The following is an 11,017-nucleotide window of genomic DNA, read 5'->3' as shown; positions in this document are numbered from 1 at the left end:
CAATATGGAGAGAAATATGTGACTCATGTGAAAAAGATACTGTTAAAACTTAAACTGCTGCCTGAGTAACCAGCAGTCACCTACAAGACTAGGAGACTTGCTATACATTCTCTACTTGTCTTATCTACTAGCTGCATTAAATTAATGGGATAGCCTCAATGCAGGGCAGCTTTGCTGATTGTGGTATATTTAATGAGAGTTAACTTTATTCGAGATAGTTCTTTCCTTGTAACTAAATCCAGAGGATAAAACTAAGCATCAGTGACTCCCACCAGCTAAGCATCAGGACTCCCACCAACTTAATTGGGATCAGGATTCTTCGCATGTTTGAAATACTTTCAAATTTTTAAAGCCTTTTCTAATAGTATATTGCTTGGAAAAGACTTAGACGTTCATGAGGAATGTGGATTTTGGTAAATTGCGATAAATATTTTAGTGAACAGGAGAAAAAGGCTGAAAACTTTGAAATCTGTGCACAAATCCAGTTTTATTTCAGTTACCTTCTTCAGTAGCTATACAGAATACTCTGGAAACTGGACATTAGCGGAATTAAGTATGATTAGTCTTATTAAAAACCCAAATCTCTGCCCAATCAGTTTTGAAAATCATTGTACATGAAGCATTTTGCTGCTCCTATTTAAAACAAGATCTGACAAATGAAATTGTAAAAAATAAAAAGTAAAAAATGCACAAAACTATCAAAATGGCCTAGAGCATTAAAACCTAAAAGTCTTAATTAAAAAAAAAAAAAAAGAAAGAAAGAAAGAAAGAAAGAAAGAAAGAAAGAGCTGCTGTTAGTTGTATCTAGTGTACTACCCATAGGTACAAGTGACTGGAAGCTTAGAAGTTTATACAGTTATTAATTACATTGAGAGCATACATACACCTAGGCCTATTAAGTAGTGTCAGATGATGTTTTAAAACCCTATTTCTGATATTCTCAGTGTGGTATCAGAAGTGGAATTAAAAAGAGGCTAGAATCAGAAATCAAACTACTTAATTCTGACAGGAGCCTAAGAAAAGGCATCTAACCTCTGAAGTAGTTTATGGCACTAGTTAGCTTAGTGTCCCATAACCGGCATTCGCTCGGGGGGGAACTGTGGGTGGCCTGGAAGCTGCCCTAGTGTACTTCTATGTACAAGGTATAGAAATATAGCTGGCTGTCGGCCTTAGCCATGCGAGTCTTCTGTCCCTGGTTAAACATTCAGCAGGTCTTATGCAGCCGTGTGCTGGTGCTTCTCAGTTGTTCTCCTGCGGCACAACTGTCCCCTAAAAGGAAAGAGGAGAGGTTGCTGTCACCAGTCACCACTTACTTCATGACCTCAGCATGGGCCTTTATTCCCAGAGTAAGCTCAGCACCTTAAAATACCTTGCGTATACACTGCCAGTAGTCCTTGCCAGAGTGGTACAGAGGCCACCGTGCACCTGACAAAATCACCCTGTCCATTGGCTCTATGTGACCATGAGCAAGCCCACAGTAGAAGGGACAGCTGACGAGTGCTTCCTCCTTCAGGCTATCTTTTCTCCCCAATACTCTGCTCTACTTCATTTTGACAGAAACTGCTTGAAAGTCCAGCTTGGAAGACAGGCTGCAAAGAAAAAATACCTACCCCAGCAGAATTCCTGGCAGCAGGAACTGATGTGCTGTGACACCCAAGACAAAATCAGTTTTCCCTCAGTGAACTTTTGGATCAGTGTTCTCATGGTTTGTACCTGAACTTTGTAAACAGTTACTTCCATGGGCAAGTCTTTGGATATATTACATACTATTTTAATTATTAGGCCTATATAACTTGTTATGTATTTATGGGAGATTTACTTAATTAACACTTCATTATGGCCAGAAGCCACTAAGGATTTACGTGTGTGTTTTACCTGCAGAAAAATTTAAGGCAAAGAGGAAGCACTGAGTGTGCTTTAGCTAGGCAGATCTCACTCATAAAGGATACACAAGTATACTTTACATTACTCTCTTGGTGTTTTTAACTTACAGTTCTCTGTCTTCCTATATCCTTTTGAGATCTGTTAAGTAGAAGAGAGTTTAATTTTCCAGTCAGCTTTCCAGAAACCCTCACTGAGACCAGAAGGTTTTTGTAGTGTGAGTCATTTCAGGCAGCTGGATGGCTGAGACTCGCTACCACTTTCCCCCTTACTGGAATTCCATTTACAGGAATTCATGAAAGAGACCAAATGATTAAGATTTGCCTCTCTCCTGTAAGCCAGATCCAGCTTCCCACAAAAGGTACAAACACTACCAGTTGGTTACTGATCAGGGGTAGGAAAATAGACCAAGTCAAAACATGTAGTCTCGCTTGTTATCTTACATATTTAATATTCAATAAACACTTAAAGAGAAAGCAAGCAGACACTGATTTCTTGTGTGAATTTTGTTCAACATTTTTCCATGTTTATTTCCCTTTAAAATCTGAATTATGAATTTGAGTTTACTTTCTCAAGGACCTTTCAAACTCAGGAAGGTAAAAGTTTGTGTTTCAGCTGTTTTGTAAAGTTGCAATCACGTAATGTGATAACCTTCAAAGAAATAATTTACATGATACTTGTCAATTATATAAAACTTTAACTGGATCATCCTAAGGGCTCACTCCAGGAAACTCCTGAGCACTGAATTTCTGCTGTCAGTGAAAGGTGAAAGTCTTCTCTATCTAACAAAACCAAACAGTCTTTGACTCTCTGTGGCTGAACATCAAGAATCTGTCTTTTCTCCCCATATAAGTAGTTTTGTTTCCCAATGCATGGAAGAGCACTAAAAGGAAGCCTATTAAACTCTCTCAGATGTCCTAGCTTGGTCCCCCAAAGCTGATCTCGAGATTTCTCTTATATCCAAATAAAATCTCATGCACTTGCGCAAAAATGCAGACAACAGCCAGCCACTCTACTCTCAAAGTGAGTCTTTCTGTGTCAAAGTTTTGATCTTAAAGAATTAAATATAACTTTATTAAGGAATTCTTTACTTCACAGTAAGCTACAAGGTTTAAACTAACTGACTTGAAATGGGATGCTTTTTGGCACAACGGTTCAGGCAGGAAAAGTTTCACGTGACTGAAGCTGGCCAAAACAATGTAGCTGCTTCACAGTTTTCCATTGACGAGGTTGCATTTACCATCATTTGCTGCCTGAAGATGCTTAGCTAGTGGCAAAATTCTCACTAACCCTCCTCTCTGCTCAGAACTGGTCTCCTGCTGATGAAGGAGAGGCAAACTAGAAAGCAGGGAAGGGATTTGCACGAGGGAAGTGCAAATCGAGTGCTATCTTGTACTTACACAGGGAGTCCTTTCTCCAAACTGGCTGTAGAAGGTCATCTTGACTTTGTGCTTGTGTCCAGTCCTCTGATCAAAGGTGTTACAGCTGTCGAAGGGTGGGCTGTACAAATGCAGGCTAACAGCAGACTCCGTGTGGCTTATGTTCTCCACACGGTGCAGGCCAATGGAGTCTACACCACCGAGGGCAAGAAACAAGAGGTTGTGTTAGCAGCAAGATTTAACGAGATCTCAAATGCCTGGAAAAATGCTTTCTAAACCAAAAATCATGAGCAAGCCAGTTAGGTATGCCTGCACTTTTGTGGGCAACAAGTAACTCGGTACAGGGAATTTGACTGCTGCTCTCTAATTCAGAAATCTCCCAGATTCCTAAATACACAGTTAATTCAAAATACATTATTGTCTTACACACTTCATGTAACTTCTGGATTATCTGCTACAGGATAAAGGCCAATAGAAATCCACAGAAACTTAAGGAAGGCCATGCTGTCAGTAATTTCCTAGCTATCATTCCCAAAGGACTTCAAGGTTATTTACTTTCCTAGGAGATGCTGTTGTTATAGATGTTCCAGAAGCAGGAAGGTTTGTGTTTCTAAAAACTAGCAAGACATTTTACAGGGAAAAAGCTAATTCTTAGCTTGGTAACAAGGTTATCAGTCACATTAAAGGTCAGCTACATGTATTTGGGGCATGGAGTTATGGACAGAGATGTAGTTGTCCTCTACTGCAGGCATCTGTTTCCTAATTAATCCTTCCAATTTATTAGTTTGGAGAATCGGCTTTTCATTCGTCTGCTCTTTTGACTAAGGTGATAAATTACTAGTGACTGGCGTACTTCCAACCTTAACTGAATAGTAAGCATTATTGAACATGTAATAAAACAAGGCACTGTCTGTTGCATGGTTACTAATGAAGTAGTGGCACTTTCTGCAACAGCGGCGTAGAAATCCAGCTATTACATAAAAATGTAAGGTATGAAGAATCACATCCATGAATCAAACCATTTCCAATCTACACTAAAGTGGAATTTTTGAGTTACTTGAAAGAGACTTTGAATTTAAATTTATGACCCTGCTGTAAAAACTCAGGCCTTTGTACTTGAATAAATATGTTATATAATACCTAGACCTGTATTGTGCAACATAGGCATGATACCCCAAGAATCCTGAGTACACTCTTAACTCTGATATATTTGAAGTGTAAGCTCTAACTGCCATTAACATAGTTTATCTAAATAGAGGAGGTAGGGGAAAAAAGTCCTAAATCCGTGTTTATCTAATGGGGGATTCAAATAAACTCTGTTTAGTGGGTTCTAACCTTAAAGTGCAAGAGCAACCAAGAAGAGCACAATAGAAACGTGAAGGTCACTCATTACTGAGGTAGTTAGGGCAATCAACACACTGTCAGTGTTTCCCTTCTACTTATTTCACCTGTTTCTTGTAAACCAAAATATCTGTTATAAAACATGGCAGAGATCCAAACTGCCTCAGACAACTGGATAACAAATTTGTTTAAAACAACCAGGGAAGCTTTGGATCAGATGCACACAGGATGCAATTGCTTGCATCGGAAAGAACCACATAGGTAGGGAAACCTGTCCTGAGTCTGAGAACCCACGTCCCTGGCATGGGAGTATCAATGGACATGTCAAGCTCCTTCTTGCATTTCCTGTCCTATGGATTTTGTGTTTTCACTTAGTACGGCATACCATCAACAGAGGGCTGCAAAGCACTAGTCTTTCTTCCCCAGCACCCTTACCCTGGCTTAGTCCATAACCCAACATGAGGCTGCCTCCAACTGGGGAGTTCCCAAGGTCAGCCCCACAAGGTGTGTGCTCCAGTTTTTAACTCATCACACAAAAGGCAGACAGCCCCTGACACTTTGCCTCTGTTCTGCTGAACTCATTGCTGTTCAGCATGGTGTGCCATGTCTGTCATAGGATCAGAATACATTACACCCAGCTGGCCACTCCAGGATGGCCTCCAGTGTAGCACAACGTGGTGATGGTTACAGATATGTGTAATGGCATAAATTTAGGTACCTAGGGAGCCTTAGTGGTGGAGACTTAATTGTCTCTCAGCATCTGTGCAGTCAGGCAATATTTTTTTGTAGATTGGGTAGACTTGAGCATTTCAATTCTGCTGATGCTGCATTTCAGCACTACAGTCTTTTGTTAATTGAGTCCAGAAGTAGCACTGAGGATTGGGGCTTCTGCTCCTGGCTTGTCAATTTATTCCATAGACAGCTTTTACATTTTTCACCTAGGATTTCCATGACTGACCAAAAGGATTATTTCTTTGAAAAAAATCTAAACTTTGGTTCACTTATTTCTCACAAAATACTATTTAAGGTCTATATTTACAAGCAATTCCTGATAGTCATTAGGGACACAATACTGAAGGCTGCTTGGTCTAGAGATACCCAGCATATTTAATTATCAAGCAATTGCTGCAATATCTTAAGATTGAGTTAAAAGTACTCGTTTTATTAAATCTAAATACAGGTTTGTGCAGAATCCAGAGAGTTACGTTCTTAAACTGTGCATAAAGCCAATAATATTATACTGTTAAAGGCAGGAGAACAGAGAGCAGATGAACTCTTCTGTTAGGAATAATACTCATAGACAAGGTGTTGTCAAAACAAGCTTAATAGCTTACCATTAATGTAGGCACAGTGATTTTCCCTCAAAACTCGTTCAGATTTCTTAGTCATTTCACCATTCCCCTTTTTCTCAGGCCATTCAAACAGTGTTTCCTTTAGATTTCCCTGGAGGATCTTCATAAAGCAGTGTGAGTCAGTGTGATCATGGATGCTGCTATATATGTAAAAGAATAACCCAACTCAGTGTGATATACATAGTTAATTTCATTTCAGTACAGCAAATAGGACAGATGGCTTAACATATTGTATCTGGACATAGCCCTAGAATGAAATGCCATTGCACAAAAACCTTAGGGAAAAAAGATTCACCGTGACTAAGGTATGCCTACTTAAAACTGCTGTTTCAGAAACATATTGGCATAAGCTCACGTATAGCAGGACTTGGAGAAGAGTCAGGTATTGATCAGCCTATGACTTTGCCACAGAGAAATACAAAAGAAGTCTGAAGGAGGACAGAAAAATTCTTCAGAACATAAAAACTCTTGTGGGTCAAGAAACAAAACGACGCTTCCCACAGTGACCCCAAGGAGAGGCGGGTATAAACTTGCAGGTATACCTGACATTTGCAAATCCACTATGCTCACTCCCAAAACATGGGAGAAATGAGCTACTTCTGCTTAATTTCTATGGTCTCTTTACTGCTGGGGTGCACAGGCACTTGTTGAAGAAAAAGTGCTCTATCTCTCACTCTGATAGTACTAAGTACAATCAGAAACAGTAAGCTGTTAATTTCACTAGTTTGGCAAAACATGAACTAAACAGCAGGATCTGGTATGATTTGTCTGCTTGCTAGATCTGTCTCCTTGCTCCAAAGTACATTGTAATTGCTACATTTGAAGACATATGGGCTAGATACGCAGTTTAGTTCTGGTTTGTTTTTTTTTTAATTAGATGACTATTACAGAAGTCAATGGCATTAGGACAAAGGGAGAGTCCTCCACTCCTCAGGGGTGAGGAAGAAGGGGGGAATTTGACCCTCCCAGAAGTACAATGCTACTGCATTTCGGTCAAAAACTTGGTAGTTGTACATTACTGTTTTCAGTAAACAAATGTCAGAGTTTCTTACTAACTGAGATGCCAAGAGAGCAGAGCTTGCTCCAGGCACAGAACAGTTCACAAATGCCACGTTGTCACGCTCCTTCCACAAGCCATGAGAACAATCTGATCCTCCTCATGTAGGAAGCAAAAACAACTTGTGGTCTCAATCTAGCTCTAGCAAATGCTCATCCAACTCAAACACAGTTTGACATAAATTATAGGCTTTGTGGGAATAGCCTGGAAGGAGTAGAGGTGGTGGGCTTGGTTCCTATATCCCTCTGAGTATAACATCATGGCATCCCTTAGAGAATACTATAAATGTTCAATTGCATGCTCAATTAAAACAAACAAAAAACCCCAACTCTGATATTTCCTTAAATTTTCTATTTATATGCAAGAACAATCAGTCAAAACCTGCAAGTTTTGTTATTCCATATTTTGTGAAAGACCCCCCCAAGGGACAGATCCTGCCCTCACGTTTGTAGGACTACAGAACACAGTGTACAGTCTGCATATACAACTCCAGAGGCCACATCAGCAGTGTGGTCCGTTTTGAGGGAGGAGATGGGATGTGTGAACCTAAAGAATGCCAAGTACTCCTGGAAAGGGGCTCCCTCCTCACAGCCCACAGTCCTAATCTGAACCTACTTTTCTCTTCGTGTCACAGAGGTGGCGTTTAAACACCGTGACAGAACAAAGACTACTTAAACTGCACTAAGTCCTGCTTCTGTAACCAAGTGTTGTACAGGTCCGTTGTACACCCACAGGACCCACTGTATCTCTGGAACTAAAAACTTCCTCTGACAAAAAGGAAGCTTAGATTTGGTAGAAAAACAGAGCATTTTTACAAGAGTGCTCTAAAAATGTTCACGAGGTACAAACTCACAAAAAAATATAGCAAATATTCAGGACTGCTATACCAAGAGGAGCTCTGCACTGCTTAGTTTCCAGACACTTTCTGATAGCTCACTTGGGGCTGATTATTTCTATGACAGTGAAAGATACAGTGGCTTTATATCTGTCTGCTAAAACCATAGTCTTTGAATACAAACCTGCCATGCCCTTCACCCCAGCACAAGATCATCAAGTTGAACTTTCCATTTCCATTGTCCACAAGATTTCTCGTATACCTGAAATACAAAGTGTTTGCTTTTTACTGTACTGATGTGCCTATAAAAGATAACATTATACATACATATTTATGAAAGAAGGTTGTGACATATATAAATCCTTTTTCTTCTTTTCCTTGAAAGCCAAGTTTTACATGGGGAAAAATAAAATAAATGGTGTTTTTAAGCTTTTTTTTGGTAAGAGTTCTTTTTCTGGAAAGAAAAGAAATTTACATATTTAATATTTTATAATCATATTGCTTTTGAATTACATAGATGATTGGAGTTTGGGAACCGTGAGTCTGAGACTAATGTGGTAGACAGGATCAAATCAAAATAGTTATTGAATGAAGTCACTTCAGCAGCTGGCTTATAATTAGAAACAGACGACTGCAATGAAACAAGAAAAATACATGGTTACATTCTTCTGCAGCTCCTTTTCAGATATTCTTGGCTTTCCTTCTGTTACGCAGCACTCATTTGTACAACGCCAAAAACCCAAAGAAATAAGACGTCAGGCTTTCCATACACTGTCCTTCTACTCTGTTCCTGAAAGTTCTATGTCTTGTACTATAGCATTCATGTGTGGATAAATGACCTGTGGGGTAATTTCTGCCAGCATCTACTTCTAAACAAAGTTCATCAGAGCAAGATTCCTAAAAAAGATTTTTCATATGCTAAGTTGTAGATGGGACAGAATAAGCTTCCTCCTAAAGGCTTTTTATCCATGTGTGTGCTCTAAACTGTGATTTGCTGTCAGGGCTTGGAAACATCTTTAATAGCAACATCTTATATTTGTTTCCTTCTACTATCCTGCAAGCCTCCCCTGAGCTCCTGCTCATCTTGTCACATTGAAAAGTTCACTAGAGAAGGGACTGGGATTTTGCTCTATACATTACTTTCCATATGCGGCTCTTCTGGTCTGGGGCTTGTGCTTCCAGCTGTCGTGGTGCAAGTAACCCAGTGGGATGTCCTGGTTTCATTTTAGCTCTAGTCATGACTATTCACTCTTTGCCAAGTAAAGCAAGTATTTATGCCAATGACAGGATGCCTCACTCTTGCCTAAAAGATGCAAGCAGGGGCACACAGAAAGTGCACTGATATCAACCAAATGTTTTTTCATTAGTTTCCCCATAAGACTACTCTATTTAAATCAAGATAGGATGCTCATAACAAATTACTTTCCAAGCATAACATGTATATCTATATGCTACCTCTCACTGCATCCACAATTTGTGCGTATATTGGATAGAAATATTTTTCTGATGATGCCAGAACATAAGCAATCAATGCTGGCACTTGACTAAACTTTTCAAGTGTTATTATTTCTGTACAGCAGGTCTGGCTGGCCACAAAAACCCAAAAACAAACAAAAAAAAAGGCTGCCATGCTACTTCTAATGTTAGCACACTTTGTTTTTCCAATTCTTAGTTTCTTATGTTCTGTTACAAATTTTGTGATTTGTTCTGAATGGCAGATAATCACCACGAGGTGAAAGGTTAAAAAACAATCAAGCCAGAGTGATGCTTTCATGACAGCAAGGTTAAAAAGAAAAGTTTTGGGGGTTGGGGGGGGGGGGCAGTTGTTTCTTTTTAAAAGGAAATGCTCAAATAATATTGAAATTTAAGACAGGGACACCACCAATGGCAGGAAAAAAAATAGTTGTTAACAAAATAGGAGTGACTCAAAACCCTAACAAGTATTTTTCCTTCCAACTGGCAAACAGCAAAAAGCCTCGACCAGCACTACCCGCAGGAGGAAGGGACTGAAGCGTGGGGGGCAGACGGCTCCCGACCCACCGGTAAGGCCGCAAATACACGCACGGGTTCCTCTACAAACACCCACTTGGGATCAGTCTGTTCCCCATCCCAGCACACCGTGCAACCTCCGTGCAAGCCCCGCGGAGCGGTTTCTGCTGCTGATATGCTTCTTTTGGGCTATTTTTTTAAATTTGCTGTTGTTGTTGTTGTTGTTACTTCAGCGCGTTCCTGTCTCCTCCATGGATTATCCCCGCGGGTCGGAGTGGCACCACGCACCGGCGGTCCCCCGGCTGCGGTCCTGCGGGCGACCCGCAGGACCGCAGCCGGGGGACCGCCGGTGCCTTGTGCGGGGCAGCCGCCCGCCGATGCCTCCATTGGCCGCCGCCGCCCCGCCCGCTCCCCGCCCCCGCCCGGCCCCGCCGCAGGGCACCGCGGATCGGTGCGGTGGCCCCCCCCCCGCCCCCCCGTCGTCCTCCCCCCGGGGGCCTTTGCCCTTCACCCCCTCTGCGCGTTGCCGGACGGGCTGTCAGCCGAGTCGGGTCGAGGGAGAAAGAGGGGTAGGCGTCCGCCCTGCGTTCCGGTGGTCCCCGCTCCCCGTCCGCGGCTCTGCCCCGCTTGCACGGTGAGAGGCGCCAGGATCTCCCTGCTCGGGGGTGTTTTGTACCTGTACTGGTCGAATTTGGCGTACTGCAGCCACTCCTCGGGGTTGCTCTCGTACGATTCCATCAGCGCCTGCACTTCTTCCACGCTGACTTTGTCCTCGGCGAATATCCGATGGAGGATGCGGATCAGCTCCTCCAGGCTCCGCGCCTTCCACGTCTCCGTCTGCACCGGCTGTTCCATCATCGCCGGTTGCTCCATCGCCGTCAGCCGCTGCCCCCGGCCGGCCCCCGCCGCCTCCCTTTATGCGCCGGGAGGCACGGCGGGAGCCTACCACCGCCCCGGCGGGCGGAGGGGCCGGGCGGCGGCGGCGGGCGGGCCCGCGGCCAGCCGTGCCCGTCCCCGGGAGCGGGGCCACCGGCCCTGGCGGGCGGGGGCAGACAGAGCCGGCCGCAACGGCGCACCTCGCACTGCCTGCTTCTGCCTCCGCTCCGGCCGCCGTCAGCCCATCCAGCGAGCCCGGGCGGTGCAGAGCAGGTCGGGCTTTAACGCCTCGGGCAGGCAGGCGTTT

The 11,017-nt window shown here is 42.8% G+C and overlaps 1 protein-coding gene across 3 annotated transcripts; it reads right to left on the bottom strand.

The window, feature by feature from the left end:
• Positions 1-468: 468 nt before the first annotated feature.
• On the bottom strand, positions 469-10,883 carry CDO1 (cysteine dioxygenase type 1). Of its 3 annotated transcripts, XM_054810627.1 has the most exons (6): positions 10,511-10,883; positions 8,030-8,107; positions 5,936-6,093; positions 3,278-3,451; positions 3,122-3,130; positions 469-1,269 (listed from the first exon to the last, which is right to left on the bottom strand). In XM_054810627.1, exons 1-6 carry the CDS (start codon positions 10,705-10,707, stop codon positions 1,205-1,207), a joined length of 681 nt encoding a protein of 226 aa, XP_054666602.1. In that variant the 5' UTR covers positions 10,708-10,883; the 3' UTR covers positions 469-1,204. The 3 variants fall into 3 exon arrangements, with proteins under 3 accessions (XP_054666602.1, XP_054666600.1, XP_054666601.1); XM_054810625.1 differs by lacking the exon at positions 3,122-3,130 and having other exon boundaries at positions 3,282-3,451; positions 10,511-10,846; XM_054810626.1 differs by lacking the exons at positions 3,122-3,130; positions 10,511-10,883 and adding an exon at positions 9,932-9,955 and having other exon boundaries at positions 3,282-3,451.
• Positions 10,884-11,017: the final 134 nt, after the last annotated feature.

Source organism: Grus americana, chromosome Z (genome assembly GCF_028858705.1).
Source record: "Grus americana isolate bGruAme1 chromosome Z, bGruAme1.mat, whole genome shotgun sequence".
NCBI classification, from domain to species: domain Eukaryota; kingdom Metazoa; phylum Chordata; class Aves; order Gruiformes; family Gruidae; genus Grus; species Grus americana.
Note: the sequence above shows the minus strand (reverse complement) of the source record. Positions and strands in the feature narration are given on the sequence as shown.

What these genes read in the sequence shown, in the direction of transcription:
- CDO1 (XM_054810627.1), bottom strand. Translation starts at nt 10,707, where the DNA reads ATGGAGCAACCGGCGATGATGGAACAGCCGGTGCAGACGGAGACGTGG. An exon ending in TGGGGTGAAGGGCATGGCAG is followed by an intron (nt 6,094 to 8,029) that starts GTTTGTATTCAA and finishes TTACATATATAG; the next exon opens with CAGCATCCATGATCACACTG. An exon ending in TCACTGTGCCTACATTAATG is followed by an intron (nt 3,452 to 5,935) that starts GTAAGCTATTAA and finishes TCGGTGGTGTAG; the next exon opens with ACTCCATTGGCCTGCACCGT.